A 15,972-nucleotide genomic window follows, 5' to 3' on the forward strand; every position below is an offset into this window, starting at 1 on the left:
TGCCCCTCCACCACCGATGGAAGAGCCTTCTCCTCTGTCGCTCTTGCCGTGTAGAATGGCCTCGCGGGATCTCTGCCACGGGAATATCCAACCTCATTGCTTCTTCGTGGGCCCCTCTGCTGCAAGGCACTCTGGGGGGACCGGCTGCATGACCAGGGCCTGACCCAGGTGTGTGCCACAGACAATCCCTTCCCCACACCCAGGAATGGGATCAGCAATGCCTGTGTTTGGGGCGGGAGGGGTGTCTGTCTTTCAGTGAGGTTAGCACTGCCAGTCCTGGAGCCGGATAGCCCCCTACATCGCCCCCTCCAATGTGAGTGTGCTTCCCACGGCCAGGCCGACCTAACATTCCTGCCCACAGCCCCTCCATGCCCTGCAGCAGAACCAGCCTGGGACCTGCGCTCTCTGCGGGCCGGCCGGCCTGCGCTGCGGGTGCATTAGCACTGCTCTCAGGCAGTGCCCGCTGTGGCAGGCTTGGCCCCGCCCCAGGAGCTCACTATAAAGACAAGGGCAGCTGCAGCCAACTCCTATGATGCCAATAGGCTGCATCCCTGGTGGGCAAAGCCAGGGCATAACCCTGCTCCGGTGGCCACAGCTCCCCGCCCCGGCGCTGTGCTCAGTGGGGCTGGTTCTAGCCCCACGGCACCATCTAGCGTTAGAACCAAGAGTACCCCCTTGGTGCCTGGTGGGCTGTCACCACGGCAGGCTGAGGGTCTCGAGCTGGGACCCTGGCCAAGGCTGGGTGGGGAAGGGGCTGCAGCGTGCTTGGGTTTCCCCTGTGGTGGGTGCATTTACCCCCTACCTGCAACCACCCCCATTGCACGGAGGGTTTGGGGCACTGTGCCTTGCAGTCAGCGGAGCCGTGCTGTGCCCATGGGCCGCGGCGGTGGCAGCAGCTAGCAAGGCCTCTGGGGAGGCCAGGAATGGAGGCTGAGGGAAGGCGCTGGTGCCCTGGGGAGACCCTGGCCTGCTGGGCACCACTAGTGTGGCTGGCCAGTGGCTTCCTGCCCTCCCACTGGCCCAGCCAAGTTCTGGGGTGGGACGGGGCAGATGGGTAGGCAGAGGCCTCCAGGCCTGGGGGTGCCTTGGGGAGGGCGGCTCTGGGTGGGACAGGGGTGTGGGAAGAAGCCCCAGGGCTCGGGGTGCCCTAGGCGTGGGGGGCCTTGCCCAGGGGGCAGGTGGGCGGGTGCCCGGGGTGCTCCGGGCAGGGGTCCCTATGCGGGGTCTCTGGCCAGGCCCAGCCCCCCTCTCTGGGCTCCGCAGGGGTCACACGGGGAACCAGGCCTCCCTGCAGCTCCCCGCCCCCGGCGAGTGCTGAGCCCGGGGGCCCCCGGCGAGACAAGCCGCCTAGGCCGGCAGGGAGGGGGTTAACCCACCAGTGGGCGGGGCGCCGGGCAGCTCCGCCTCTCGGCACGTGACCTCCACTGGCCACGGGGCGGAACTAGAGGAAACCGGAAGTTGTTGCCCGGCGGAGGAACGGAAAGACCCTGGGCCGGCAGGTGAGTGGTGCCGGGGGCCTCTGCCTCTCAGCCCCCCCCTTACCCCACGGAGGGGCGTGGCCTCCGCCTCAGCCCCCCTTACCCTAAGGATGGGGGAGGGGTCTCCGTGTCTCCTCCCCCTTTACCCCATAGTCTTTGAGAGGGGTCTCCATCTCTGCCCCTCCCCCCTTCACCCCCTATACCAGGGGGAGGGGCTGGGTATGTCTGTGTATCAAAGGTGTCTTTGGGGGTGACAGGACAGTCCTGGAGGGAGAGGCCAAGGGTTGGCCCCACCCCTCCCAGCCCCCTTCCCCAGGCAGGGCACTGGCTGCTGAGAAGTGGGGCAGAAGAACCCCTCCAGAGCCGGGAGTGGCTGGCAGTGGCTGAGTGAACCGCTAAGGGGGAGGGAAGCTGTCCTGACTCCCGATGGTGGAGTTGGAGCAGGGCAGGGCAGAGCTGCCCCTGGTTGGGTTGCACAGGACACTCTGGTGGCCCTGGGTGGGTGCTGCCATTCGTGGGCTCTTAGCCGCTCACCCCTGCCCTCTCCGCGGCTCTAGGATGGGCTCCAGCTCCCTGGTGCAGCAGGAGTACCGCAAATGTCTGGAGAGGGATTTCCGAAGGGGCCACTCTGGAGTCTGCACTGACCTGGCCCTGAGGAAGTTGCTGCGGCAGCACCTGCTGGCGGATCCGGAGCTGCACTACGCCCTGCGGAACGATGTCTTTGCCACGCTCGCCAGCAGCCTTCGGGGATGGGAGGCCCTGCCCTTGGCACTCAGGGGGCTGGCCAGGGCCTTTGAGGTCCTTGAGCTGGCAGCTGTCAATCTGCACCTCCTCCCTTGGCGCAAGGAGTTCAGCACAATCAAGGTGAGCATTGGTGTGTGGTCATGGTGCCGCCTGGCTGCACCGGTGTCTCTCCTGGGCGTGCTGGATAGAGACAGGGAGCTGCTGAAACAGGGTGCGGGGCCATGGCGAGCACATCACTGAAGAGAGAGAGGGTCACTCCAGGGACTTCAGCACAGATTCCCTGGGTTGCAAATTCCCCAGGGGGATAGAATATTGGGGCCAGTCCCTCGTGTAGCTGATGATTACACTCGTGCCCAGACAGATCTGGGATTTGTTAGAGACCCACCCCCGATCTAACCCCAGGACGGGGAGTCAGGAATGATCCCTCCGGCAGCAGCATAGGTGTGTGTTGGGCCTTTAGACAAAGGGATCCCACCACGATGGAAACCCCGCCTGTGCCTGTATGGCCCCGAGTGGCTAGAACACCAAGGGGCAGAGGTACTTCGTCTCTGGGCGGCGTCACTGATTGTGTGGCCATCACACAGTCTCGGGTTCAAGGATCTTAGCAACGTGATTGGGACAGTCACAGAAATGGGCTGGGGGCTCAGGGCTGTGTAGGACCTGGGACCAGCTAGTCCCTTGATGCAGTGGGCCGTGTCTCCAAAGGAACCCCAATGCAACAGGGGCAGGTCCCTGAGGCACCCGCAGCTGATGTTAGGAAGGTGAATGAAGGTGAGGAGGGGCACCGCCCCGGTCTGACTCCACTGCCTTCCTGGGAGTTGAATTTCCTACCCTGCCTGGCAGGCCCGGGAGCTGTGGCATCCTCTGCTGGCTGTGCTCCCTGGAGCGCCCTCCCCACTAGGGCAGTCTGGAGGCTAGTGGTGGCGGTGACTCTGCTTTGGGCTGTTGGGCAGGGGCTGAGAATTCAAGCTGCTCTCAGGCTGCTGTGGGCTTGGTGGTGCTGATTGCTCGTTGTGTCAGTGTTTGTGGGGCGGAGGCGGGGTGGTGAGGTCACCGGGTTAGACTGGCCGGGAGAGGGCCAGCTGCGTGCTCAGCAAATAACGCAGTGCTGCTGTTGCAGATGTTCTCGGGGGTGTACGTGCACTCCCTGCAGGCGGCGCTGTCAGACAGTGACATCGCAAAGAGCTTCCACAGGATGGGATATGTGAAGAGAGACGACCATCACCTCGTGGTGTCCCGGCCCCCCCCGGGAGCTGAGCTCGTCCAAGCTGCCTGCGGCTTCTTTGCAGCAAGGGTGGAGTGTGAGATCCTGGGGGAGATCCTGTGGCAGCTGGAGCCATGCCAAGTGTCTGCTGAAGACCTGCTCCGGCTGCGGAGGGGCACCAGGGACCTGGACGGCTGTGTGGAGAAGCTGCGGAGACTTGCAAGATGGCCGAAAGGCAGAGAGCCCAGAGCCAAGGTGGCTCCTGGCTGTGCTGAAAGCATTGATCTCTATGGGGAGGAGCTGAAAAGCCCAGAGGCTGCGAGCCTGTACGGTGACCCCATGGGAGCCAGGCTGCAATCATCCCTATGGGGTTTGTCCTCCCAGGAGCTACACAGGCCCCCCAACCTGTGGGGTGAGGCTGTTGGAGGACCTGGTCCTGAGGATCTCGGGGGAAATGAGGGAAGGATCTGGGACAACCGGAGGGCTAGTGAATCTGGCCAGGAGCAGCCTTATAGAAATGGGCCCGACTCAGAGGCTGCCGCCTTCTCTTTTATCTCCTTAAGAGGGGCGCTTAGCAGGATCAGTGACTCGGTCTCTCCTGAGAACATGGGGAGCACGAACCCTTCTCTGAGCTCCCCCTCTGACCCTGCAGTGCTCGAGTCACACGAGGCAGCCAGCTGCCTCATGCCCCGCTCTGCTGGCAAGGTTATGCCCTCGGAGTGCAGTGCTGCCAGCTTCTCGCCCAAGCCTGCAGAGAGACCACGGGAGCTGCCGCCTGCTGCCCCATGGCTAGAGAGCGGCGACAGGGAAGTGCTGGAGTTACCGTGCTACCAGCTGCATTCATGCCTGGTCCGAGGTGCTCTCCCCTCCTACTGCTGCGCCACGTGCTGCCTGCTCCACGCCAGCTGCTGTGATGCCATGCAGACCTGCAGGAGTAGCCACTGCATGCAGGAGCTGCAGAGCGAGGAGCGGAAGCGCCTGTGGTTACAGAGGACCGAGGTGGACATGCTGCTGAACGAAGGCTCTGGGGCTCGGCCCTAGCGACAGGACGAGCTGCCTCCCCAGTGCCTGCAAATGCTGTGGGATGTGTCAATCAAATCCTACCTCCGGGGGAAGCATCAGGACTTGCCTGTTGCCACCCGGTTCTGTTCTAGGGGAAGCCTCTGGTGGCGGAGCGGATTTCCTCCCCCCACCCCGCTACAGCGGTGCTCTGTAGAGACTCGGCCCAGATCCTCCCCTGCTGTAGCTGCCCTACATTCAACACTACTACTCTTCCCCCCACCTCCTCTGAGCCAGTTCCAGGGATTGGCCTCCGCTGTGGCTCTGGCATGATCTCCTGGCCCCGCTTAGTCACAGCTCTAGCTTCCCTCTGCCAGAGGAGCTGGGGCCTCTTAGCTCACCGGCTTCTCAGCACAGCCTGAAATATTGGACCTAGGTAAGGACAAGGAGAAACGAGAGACTTGCTCTTTTTCAAGCGATTCCCTTGAGTTGGTGGAAGGATGCTGCTCTGTGGCATGGCCCATGTGGACAGCTCTGCCCCTGCTCCAGGAGAGAAGCACGGATTAACTGTCCACCAAAGGCCAGCCGTAAGAGGAGAGAAGATCTCGTGCTGTTTCCCAGCTCATGCTGGTCCTACCCATTGCTGCTCAGGCTGACTGGCCTTAAGGTTCTGGGTGGGACAAAAGGTGCCATGGGGAAGAAGTGTCTGGGTTTCTGGCAGTGGGCGTTTGAGCTAGAGCAGCTTTTGCCCCAGACTGACGGGTCAGAAGGAAATGACAAACGCTTTGAGCATCTGCCCTTTATTGGGTGATGTGTCTCCTGCACCCTGCCTGCCTCAGCTGCTCTGGGCGAGTTCACAGCCTTCAGGGAGTTAGCAAGCTAGGCTCTTGCCCTGCAGTATTCCCTAGTACCAAATCCCTGTCCTCATGAGCGCTGTGGCACTTTGGGTTCTCCAGAATCAATGGTTGCTTGAGCTTTGGAGGAAGGGTTACACTGTTAGTCCCATGGGATGCAGTGCATTAGGAGTTCCCTTGTCCTATGGCTGATGCTCCAGCTCCTTAGCTGAGCCTTAGGGATTCAGTTACCATCTCCCCAGGGCTCAGCTCTGATGTCTCAGGACTCTATTCCTCCGCCTAGGTCACTGCTTGCACCTTTCCTGGGAAGGTGGTGAGTGCTTTGGGGCAGAGCAAAGCTCCTCCCTCCCGTATCAAGGGTTAAATGGAGTGGGCACTGGCTCCTGGAAATGACAGCCTATCCCCTCCCCATGTGCACACCCAGCTGGAAACTCAAAGGCAGCAGAATGCTGGACCCAGGAAAGCCAAAAAGGGAGCTGCCTGCTGCTGTTGCCTGGGGGGGCATGTCCCCCTCTTGCTATGCTGTTTAGAGCAGCACTGCCAGGGCTCCCGGCTCAAACTCAGGGAGGGGAAGCTGAGAACACTGGGGGTGGCCCCCAGTTTCAGTGTGAGGTGGCTGGAATCAGTGCCAGCAGCCAGGCACTAAACAGCCACCCTGAAAACCAACCCCAGGTCAAATCCAGTGGTGATGAGTGCTGTACCTTCCAGGGCACGGGGAGAGTGTGCAATAGGATGGCACCCCTACCTTGCAGCTGGCCCACTGTCAGTCTGCACTGGCCAAGTACCCCAGCCCCTCTGGCTGGGTAAGGCCCCCTTCCCAACTCAGCTCTTGCTGGTAACCCTCACCTCACCACAAAGAAAGAACGTTGTCTATCACCTCCACAGTTACCTAATAAAGTGTTTTTCTTGCTAGCCTGGTATTCTGGCTCCCGGGCAGGGTGTGGGAGCAGGAACAGGATGAACTCATCCTATGCCACACAAATTCCACCTGCCCATTACCAGTGGCTCTTGCTTCAGACTTTCATGTCCTTAACTTGCTAACGTCGGTGGCTCATTAACAGAGGGTGATCTTGTTAAGAAGCTCCAGGCGATGACGGGTAGAGGGGAAGCTGTGGCTACCCAAGCTGCTGAGGGTGCAGTGTGTCACAGCAGAATGAGTCAGAAGCCTTGAGATCTCAGCACAAGACAAGCAGGATTGGCTCAGGCCCCTGCGGAGGTGGCACAGCTACTGGAGGAAGTGATGTCGCTGCTGCAGTACACTGGGAGAGCACCAAGCAGTGCCCCTCACCTGCAGCTGGGCTGGGAATGTTTGTCACTGTGGCCCCAGGGTGCTCGGTGTGGAGGGGGGAGAGTTCTGAGCTAGGTCGCTACACTGTGCTTCCAGGACTCTGCGCTCCCCGTCCTGTGCAGCGTTAGGTGACGGGAGAGCTGTGACACCCAGCAAGGGCTCTGGCTGAGACACGCTACACACAGCCGCCATTCCTCCCTGGTGCTGGCCCGGCTGCCTGGGGTAAACAAGCTAGCTGGCCCGGAGAGCAGCTCTGCAGGACTATCGTTACAGCTGACACTAACACGACATTTTATTGAGGGCAGGATCACATGAACCACAATGAGGAACAAAGAACCAAGGAGCTGGGCTAGGCCTGCAGTGCAGCTTGTAACAAACCCAGCAGCCATTCAGGGTCGGCCGGCACCTCTTGCCCCTGGCTGCCCACCTAGGGTTCAAGGCTCCTTTCAGCCCATAGGAATGTGTTCACACACTGCCCTTTCCCTGGAGCTTCTGCCAGCTAGAAGGATCCAACCCCAGGGGCTGGTGATGGGCCAGGGGCTGGTGATGGGCCAGCCGCCATGAAGGATGCGACTGGCACTGGGTGGAGAGGGACGCAGGATAGATACTAAGTTTGCTCTGACTGCTCTCTTGGTGCAAAGATGATAGAACAATCCACAGCCCTCGAGCGTGTCTCCAGCAGCTGCATTGGAGTGGAAGTTCGGGGTACTGTCGTCCTAGCACGCACTGGACCACCCAGCAGGAGGCACCCTGAGAACATCGACAAGTCAAGAGGAGCTTGTGCTGCGTCTGCCTTGGGTCCTATAGCAGCTAGTTACGAATCCTTCAGCTCCCAGCGCCTTCTCATCCTCTGTTTTGGATGTTCCCTCTATCCGCATCTTTGTCCAAACCTTAAGCAGAAGAACACACGTTGAGGAGTGGGAGTGAGTAATCACAGACTGGCTGAGGCTGCTGCCACTGTGGAGAACACCAGCTTCTGGGGAGTAGGGTGGGAACTTAGGGTCCTCCAAAGCATGGCCTGAGCCCTGTGGGGCATGGGAGAACCACCTGCTGCCTTAGAGGCAGCAGAGCTGGGCCCCGGGCTGGGAGTGCTGCAGATCGCATGCTCACTCGGGCAGCGAAGAGCACCCCCAACGCCTGGCGACATGTGCAGCCTTTGGGCATGAGAGTCTGCACATAAAAACAAACTAAACTTCCCAGGGACTGAAGAGGCCAATAGGATGGAGCGGGCGCCTTCCAGGGCGAGAGCAGTACATTGACTGGGAGGTCTGTTCCCCCACTCACAGATGGGGCTGTGCCTCTCCCAGACAGGCCAGTACACCAAGGCTCCTCTCCTGGCAAGTAACTGGGGAAACTGGCTCCCAGTCTGCACTCCCAACAGGAGCTAGGCTCCAGTCTTTTGCAAGCAGTTTAACCTGAGAATCCTGGGGCAGAAAGAGAAGTGGGGCAGCCCGTTAGTGCTGTGGCCTCCAGTCACCTGTGGTTCTGTCCAGTCCTCATCACAACCCCTTGCCAGCTGTGAAAGTCTCAAGCCAGGAAAGGCCCAAGGGCTGGAATAGCAGGTAGTGCTGTTTGGGAGGAGCATCAGCAGGGCAGCGTGGGAGGCTGCAGGTCAGGGCTGGGGCAGGGGCTTCTGCCCTGCACTTTCTAAGCACTCAGTTCATCCTGAAGTGAGAGGCGTATCCTCCCCTGTCATGTTACTGAAGGGCTGGGTCACTGCTGGTCCGATTCCAGGGGAGAGAGAAGATCGTTCTTACCTGGCAGAACGTGCAGCCTCAGGGCTTGCCACGCTTGCCCTGGCTCTCTGCCCCGGCGCTGGCGGGAGCAGCTCGCTTGTTGCGGTGGTGGGGGAAGGTGGGCATGAGCTCCGGTTCACAGGCTGGGGAGAAGGGGAGAGGAAATGAGTCTCAGGAAGGGCTCAGAGTCCCGTAGACTCCAATGGTGCAGAGGAGTCACTTACGCAAGGGCTTTTCTTTGAAGTAGGAGCTCTCCAGGCAGTCTCCCGCTGTCGCCCTGGGGAGGCAAATGCAGGTTACAAAAAAGTCCATTGTCCCCCACAAACACTCCCTCTGCTTCTTCTTCAGGAAAGCTCTGTAGACGTGAGACCTTCCTTGCGCCCAAGCAGCTCAGCGAAGCTGTGACCATGCCCCTGCTTTCACTTCCTGTCCAGAGGGCAATGCGCGGTACATCCCGCGCTGGGCTCCTTCTGCATAATCCCTGAGGCTCTGCCTGCCCAACGGCATCTGGCCGGGGAGCAGTACAACCTGGTCCTATAACGGTCAGACACCCCCACAGTCTTGGGGTAAAGGGGGCAGCAATGCCTGGGGGATCAGCCCCGGGAGCAAGGACGCACTGCAGGAACTGGCACCGCTGGCCCTGCTGGTTTGCCTTGATCTGCTCTAGCCTCAGGGGAGGAGCTGATTACAATGTAAATGAGCCCCCAGCTCGGGGTTGCCCAGTGCTTCCTGGGAGCTGACAGCTCCCCCACGCACTGCAGCTGTTTACAGCGGAGGGGAACAGCCCTGCCTGGCGGGAGGGTGGCAGGAGCCACCCCCGCCCCATACACTGAGGAGCCCGGGCCCCACATCACTCTGGCAGGTCCATGGCCTGTGCTGGGCTGCAGATGGCTCTTTACCTCTTCTTGGGGTCATACATGAAGAGGAAGTTGAGCAGGCGAAGCCCAGCCTCCGACAGCCATGGGAACTTGTGCTTGAGGTTGTTGTAGGGCTGCTTCCGCAGGGTGTACTGGCTCACTAGGGGCAGCTTGGAAAAGCCCTGGGGGGAAAGGGAGACATGCGAGGGTCAGCGAAGAGTGTGGCAGGGTGGGGGATGCAGAGCGAGCACTTACTGGCCAGATGTTTTCATTGGGCGTCCCCAGCAGCTGCACAATGAGGTCAATCTGGTGGATCTCTGAGCTGCCTGGGAGTAATGGCTTGTGGGCCAGCAATTCCGCGAGGATACATCCCACTGCCCTGGGGAGGGAATAGGCCTCCTGGGTTAGTGGGAAGCAGGCGCACGAATCCCTTGCATCAGACTCCTCCTCCTTTGCCCCCAGCAGCAGCTCCCTCCTGTTGCTGTAGACCCACCTTGGCCCTGGTTCAGTACGAGATCTTTATACAGATGTGAACATTGCTTCCTGAAGTACCGAGCTGTTGCCCTGACCCCGTCGGTCCCCCGGCTGTCCCCCAGCTAGTTCTGCAAATTCATAACTGCAAATTCCTGGCCAGAGCATTACTCTCCAATACGAGAGCCCCTTACCACATATCTATGCCCGTGGTCTGGGTCGTCGTTCCCAGCAGCAGCTCTGGGGCCCGGTACCTGTGCAATGTAATGAATGCAGGAATTACGAATCGGTGGAGCTCCCAGATGCTTCCCATTGTCTCGTTCACCCAGATTGACTGCAGGGCTGACCCACGGCCTCTGAGGGGGTCCATGATAGGGTGACTCACTCAGGACTAAGCAGAGCCTACTCACCAGAGGGTGACGACTTTAGGGGTCATTGGTTTTAGTGGCACTCCGTGAGCACGAGCCAGCCCAAAATCCGCTGCAAGAGAGGGCAGATTCAAGGTCAAAAAACAGGCCAGCTACTGCCCTTGCCTCTGCATTACAAAATGAGAAAGCTGGAAGCATCTCCGGAGCTGCATTAGCAAAGGTGACAGGGGAGCTCACCTATCTTCACACAGCCTTTATCAGTCATGAGCAGATTAGACACCTTCAGATCCCTGCCATCAGAAAGAAGCCAGTTACTGATGGTTGTGTTAGAGGCAATGCTTCACGTGGGGCCACTCCATGCTGCCCAAAGTACCTGCTGCTCCAAGAGGGCCTCCCTCTGCCCCACTGAGAGCCAAGGAAACAGCCCAAGTGGCACAGCTGGCTCCCAATGTCCAGTCCATTACCCACTGCCCCTCCCATACAATCCCTTTACCCACAGTACCTTTCACTCTGCCCCTTACCTATGGATGATGAAGTTCTCATGAAGATACTGAAGGCCCTTGAGTACTTGTAAGACGATACACTTCACCTGCGCATGGTGGGAGACGGGATTAGCAAGACAGCATCACATTAGTACTTAACATGTATCTGCAAAGGTTCCTACCCTGCCCTCCCTCATCACTCCAGTATCTCAGTGCCTTCCAGTCGAGCATTAAGCAATCTGACTAACAGCTGCTGACAGTTTATGCCCTGGTTCATTTTATACAGAAGCTCAAGGTCAATGCAAAGCCGTGCGCCCTAGTTTGGAGCCCAAGACCCAAAACATTGTAACAAAGGGGTGTTCTAACTGCAGCGATGCAAACAGGGTTTAATGCAGGCAGCAGGCAATGCCCCATATCACAGAAGGCCAAGGGGGTTAGATTATTCTACCCTATGCTAGACAGGACAGAGGTCGTTAAGTTATGATGAAATCAGGTCATGTGACCTGCTGACTGGCAGCCAATTTACAGCCTGGCATCTGTCTCCCAGTGCCCACCACCAGCTCCACCGACACTACCGATGCAGACTGCCTCAATGCTCTGGGCTGGAATCTGCATCCTTGGCTGTAGGTTGAGCAGTATATTGGTAGCCTGCCACAATGGCTAGAGCCACAGCACCCTCTTACAGCTGGGAGTTGTAATGCACCGGCACAATCCACCCGTACCTGAGCCTCAGAAAAGGGCGTCTGCATGTTCTCGAGAAGGCTGGCGAGATCCTGTTCACAGTAACCCATCACCAGGAAAATACTGCAGGAGACACACACCACAGTCAGTCACCTCACTGCAGTTCCACTGTGCTGACCACCCCCACCCCCACGGGTCATCCAACTACCATTCCTGCCAAGGGCAAGGGCAGGGAGATACTGTGACATTCCTCCCAAAGGGAGAGCAGGTGCAGAGCCAGTACTATGGGACTGTTACCTCTCCAGATGGTTCCCTACGACAACCTCCTTCAACTCCACGATATTGGGGTGCCGAAGTTTCAGAAGCAGGGTGATCTCCCGCAGGCTGCTGATGGGGATTCCTGCAGAGTGGTACTTGAGTCACGCATTAGAACTCCCCCTCTAGTCCCCTGGCCTGACCGGAGGCTCTGATGTGGCTGTGCAGGGCTAAGCACATTTCTGAAGTGTTTTAAGAGATCCCTCCCCACCCCTAAAACCCCAGAGCTTCCTAGGAAGAGCAACTCCCCTTCAGCTCTCCCCTTACCATCTTTCTCCTTGTCCATCCGCACCTTCTTTAGTGCCACAATCTCATCCGTCTGGGTATCTCGAGCACGGTCTGAAACAGTAACACACACCATGTGGTCAGTACCTGGAAGGCAAGCCTCACAGCAAAGCGAATGCCTGATCCACCGCTGACACCGGTCACCAAGTGAACCATTAACCATCACCTCTCAACACTGGGGGGGGAAAGGGGGGGTAACAGTGAACCCCCCTCCAGCTGATGTGCTCATCACTGGGGAACAGACAAGATGGGCTTCAGCCTGTGCTGGGGCTGCCCTTACACCTAGGGACCTGTGCCACTGAGTATTTTCCAGTGTCCTGGGGCATGAGGTATTGCTGTCAGCACCCCCCACCGCAGGAAGCAAACCGGCTCCCACTGCTGAAGCCTGCAGCAGATACAACACTTACACACGATGCCATAGGTCCCTTCCCCAATTCGATTCAGCTTCTCAAACTCCTTCACGCTCCGGCACCTTCCCAGCTGAAAGCAGAGAGCCATATCACAGAGCAGCCAGCCTCCTCCCCAGAGCTGTCTTGGGGGCAGTGTTCAATGATTAGGGCTTATGATTTTCATTGTGAAGTTAGTTTTATCTGGAGCCCTCCGGAAGCTGGAATATGTCATTGCTGCTAGCCGGATACACAGCTGTATCCCACCAGCATGAAACCACCACAAGACAGATGTTAGTTATGGTGCTTAATGCACGGCTGGACGGTGCTCAGCTACTGGGGTGATAAGCATGATTAACAACTACAGCAGCAGTTCTCAAACTGTGGGTTGGCACCCCCTTTTAATGGGGTCACCAGGGCTGATGTTAGACTTGCTGGGGCCCGGGGCCAAAGCCCAAGCCGTGGGTGGCAGGGCTCAGCCCTGGGCTCAGGTTACAGGCCCCCCTGCCTGGGGCTGAAGCCCTTGGGCTTCAACTTTGTCCCCCCCCCCCCCCCCCGGCCTGGGGCTTGAACAGGCTCTGGCTTCGGTCCCCCTGCCCTGGAATGGTGTAGTAATTGTTGTCAGAGGGGGCATGGTGCTATGGAGTTTGAGAACCCCAGCACTATAGGTAGAAGAGCTATCTGACAGCATTTCAGCCTCTAGACAGCAAATGTAAGAGCTTCAGAAAGGCCCAGGGCATGATGCTAGAAGCAAAGAGTTAGCGTAGGGCTCATGGGAATATTACTGTTTGGACATTATAGCCAACGCTTCGCAGGGCAACCTGCGGTTGATTTGCTCTGTGAAATGGCGTGACAGCAATGGTGCCCCGTGCCAGCTATCACTGGGCTGTGCCCAGCATCTGGACAGATGTGCCCAACTCTGTGTTTGTAAACACACGTGTCATTTCCACGCACCGTTACTGCCACTGTGCGTGCAAACGTGCGAACTGAATTGTGAGCAAATGTCGGCCTATCACTGCCATGATTTCCACAGCCTGGGGGGGTCTCCCTCTTTCACCCCACCCATCCCTCCTTCACCCCTCCCCACCCTTCCCCACTCCGCCCTGCCCCACCCTTCCCCATTCACCCCTCCCCCACTCCGCCCTGCCCCACCCTTCCCCATTCACCCCACCCCTCCTTCACCCCTCCCCACCCTTCCCCCACTCCGCCCCTGCCCCACCCTTCCCCACCCTTCCCCATTCACTACTCCCCTCCTTCCCCCCAGGCGCCATAGGGGGGCGCTGCCTTAACCCTTTCCCGCTCGGGCTCGGCCCACCCACGCTCACCCTGTCCCCGGGGGGCACCGGGAAGAAGCCCCCGCCGCGCAGGCGCTTGAGTCGCAGCACTTCCGGCTCCTGCTCGGGGCAAGCGGCCTCCGCCATGATCCCCGTACCCGGGGGGTTGCGCCTCGCGCTTCACCACTGCGCATGTGCAGCACCCGGTGCCTTTTCACCGCGCCGGCGCAGTACGTGACTTAGCCCACCCTCCCCTCAGAGTCTTTAGCAACGGTTGCTATGCAGGGCCTGCTGGCTAAGGGCCGACGGGGGGGGGGGCTGCTTGGGAGGAGCAGCTGTGCTGGGGGGGAATCGGGGATGGCCCCGAGGGAGTGGGGGAGCGCCCCAGTGAGCGGTGGAGAGGGGGCCCTGGGTGGGGAGAGCCCCAGTGAGCGGTGGAGAGGGGGCCCTGGGTGGGGAGAGCCCCAGTGAGCGGTGGAGAGGGGGCCCTGGGTGGGGAGAGCCCCAGTGAGCGGTGGGGAGGGGGCTATGGGTGATGAGCACCCCAGCAGGCCCGGTGAGTGGTGGGGAGGGGGACCTGGGTGGGGAGAGCCCCAGTGAGCGGTGGGGTGGGGGCCCTGGGTGGGGAGTGCTGCAGCGAGCAGTGGGGAAGGGGCTGTGAGTGATGAGCGCGGTGGGGAGTCGGTCCTGGGGAACGAGCTGCCACCTGCCCAGGTTTTCCCAGGATTGCCCCTTATTTGAAGCTGCTGTCCTGGCTGAAGTGGTTCCGATGTGCCATTTTTTACACCTCAGAGGTGGCACCCCCAGTGTCCCGGCAGGGCCCACCGTGCAGTGCTGCCCATGGAGATGGCGGGGCCCAGGAGGGCATGTTCCATCTTTATCTCTCTGGTTTCAGTTCCCTCTGGGCGTGCTGCAATCCCTGGGGGCAGGTGGCTTGGGCCAGGAAGAAGCGCAGCTTCTTGGAGCTGCCGTCGCACATGGGCCAGACCTCCTCACTAAACATGAGAGACAGTTGCGAGCTGCTCCATGTCATGCTGTTTGGGATGGCAGTCAGAGAGCATGGTGATGAGCATGGTAGAAATACCTAGAGAGGATCTGGCCTCGGGCAATGGGCAGAAAACCAGCCGATTGTGTAAGGGTCTGGCCACAACTCATTTTGCTGAGCAGAAAAAACAATGATGCTCTTGCTCTTTTCAGAAATTCCAGATTTGGAGGGTTCACATATTCAAGGTGGTTGCTTGGAAGCTGTGAGTAATAGAGAGGGAAAGGAGACGGCCAGCTTGCCTAGCAGTGCATGTACTACAGACAACCCCCACCCCAGAAATGGCCACTTCAGCAATAACACACAATTAACCAGATGCTACTTTGTGGGTTTTTTTCATTTTGTTCAGTAACAATTTGTTGTAAGGCAATGCAGATAATATACAGTGCAGTGAAACCTGCTCTACTTGCTAATCATGGTGGCTCTATCTAGTGGCTGGACTTATTACAGCTGACAATGTTTGAAAGCTGTCTGTTGGAGAGAGGAATAGGGGCAGACATTTTAACACCATTGGCATTTCATTGGAGGGATTGGAAATCTGATAGGATTATCTCTCTGGTAGGGACAGTTGGCAGGTAAGAAATCTCCGAGGCATGGTAAAAGTTGCTATCAGCATCATGTTCACCTGCATTATTTAATGAGCACATCTGTGTGTCATGAGGCAGAAGCTGGACCATTTTGTCAGAAGCAATTTAGATATTTGGAAAATGAAAACACTTTCCACAGCCAAAAAATCTCCACCATGGTGGAATGGACAAAGACTAAAAGCTAAGATCAAAGGCCCAGATTCACAAAGGTGTTTCAGTTCCTAACTTCCAATGATTTCAATGGAAGTTAGGAGCCTAAATACCTTTGTGGATTTGGGCAAAGCTTTTAAATGCAGAGCATATCAAATTTAAATCTGTCTGGAGTTGGGAGACATGGGCTCCATTCCTGGCTCTGCTGTTGAATTCCTGAGTAACCTGCCTCAGTTTCCTCAGTTGTAAAATGGGGATAATGATACCAACCTACCTCCCAAGAGTACTGTATGTCTTAAATTAATTTATATTTGTAAAGAACATTAATATCCTTGAATGGAAGTTGCTGTAGTCGTGCAAAGTACACTCATTATTAGATGGCTGACCATACTCACCAGCAGTACTGAATTAATATTAATAAATTTTTAAAACTGAGTAGGATAGCCTTGCAAAATTCTACTCAGGTGAGGCAAATTATTTTTTTTAACAGGCAATTAAAATGTCCTTAGTTTTGTCATTACCATCCTCTTGATACAGGTGAGCGAATAGATTTTGTGATGACCAGAGATGCAGAGAATTCTGAACACTAGGGTGTGGTTAGATGTTGATAGATGTTTGGCTGCGTGTGTGTGTTCCCTCCGTGTGCCACCCCGGCCCTGCGCAGATAGCTGGCACGGCAGACCTCTAGCGAACTGCCCAATGACCACAGGATCTGTTAAGGGACGAAGGCACCCAGCCAGGTTTATTGTCGACAAAGTATGGTATTAGTAC

General features: G+C 58.0%; 2 protein-coding genes across 2 annotated transcripts; one reads left to right on the top strand and one right to left on the bottom strand.

Moving 5' to 3' along the window:
• Positions 1-1,449: 1,449 nt before the first annotated feature.
• On the top strand, positions 1,450-4,663 carry SPATA2L (spermatogenesis associated 2 like). The gene is made up of 3 exons (XM_065416538.1): positions 1,450-1,499; positions 2,036-2,342; positions 3,343-4,663. Exons 2-3 carry the CDS (start codon positions 2,037-2,039, stop codon positions 4,465-4,467), a joined length of 1,431 nt encoding a protein of 476 aa, XP_065272610.1. The 5' UTR covers positions 1,450-1,499; position 2,036; the 3' UTR covers positions 4,468-4,663.
• Positions 4,664-7,106: 2,443 nt separating this feature from the next.
• Positions 7,107-13,569, bottom strand: CDK10 (cyclin dependent kinase 10). The gene is made up of 14 exons (XM_065416541.1): positions 13,474-13,569; positions 12,170-12,242; positions 11,745-11,816; positions 11,460-11,562; positions 11,204-11,285; positions 10,521-10,588; positions 10,237-10,289; positions 10,042-10,111; positions 9,826-9,885; positions 9,416-9,539; positions 9,203-9,342; positions 8,528-8,580; positions 8,325-8,446; positions 7,107-7,457 (listed from the first exon to the last, which is right to left on the bottom strand). Exons 1-13 carry the CDS (start codon positions 13,567-13,569, stop codon positions 8,343-8,345), a joined length of 1,098 nt encoding a protein of 365 aa, XP_065272613.1. The 3' UTR covers positions 7,107-7,457; positions 8,325-8,342.
• Between the last annotated feature and the right edge of the window lie 2,403 nt (positions 13,570-15,972).

Source organism: Emys orbicularis, chromosome 14 (assembly GCF_028017835.1).
Source record: "Emys orbicularis isolate rEmyOrb1 chromosome 14, rEmyOrb1.hap1, whole genome shotgun sequence".
NCBI classification, from domain to species: Eukaryota; Metazoa; Chordata; order Testudines; family Emydidae; genus Emys; species Emys orbicularis.

What these genes read in the sequence shown, in the direction of transcription:
- CDK10 (XM_065416541.1), bottom strand. Translation starts at nt 13,569, where the DNA reads ATGGCGGAGGCCGCTTGCCCCGAGCAGGAGCCGGAAGTGCTGCGACTC. An exon ending in CGGTGCCCCCCGGGGACAGG is followed by an intron (nt 12,243 to 13,473) that starts GTGAGCGTGGGT and finishes CTCTGCTTTCAG; the next exon opens with CTGGGAAGGTGCCGGAGCGT. An exon ending in CCAATGAAAACATCTGGCCA is followed by an intron (nt 9,343 to 9,415) that starts GTAAGTGCTCGC and finishes CTTTCCCCCCAG; the next exon opens with GGCTTTTCCAAGCTGCCCCT.
- SPATA2L (XM_065416538.1), top strand. Translation starts at nt 2,037, where the DNA reads ATGGGCTCCAGCTCCCTGGTGCAGCAGGAGTACCGCAAATGTCTGGAG. An exon ending in AGGAGTTCAGCACAATCAAG is followed by an intron (nt 2,343 to 3,342) that starts GTGAGCATTGGT and finishes CTGCTGTTGCAG; the next exon opens with ATGTTCTCGGGGGTGTACGT.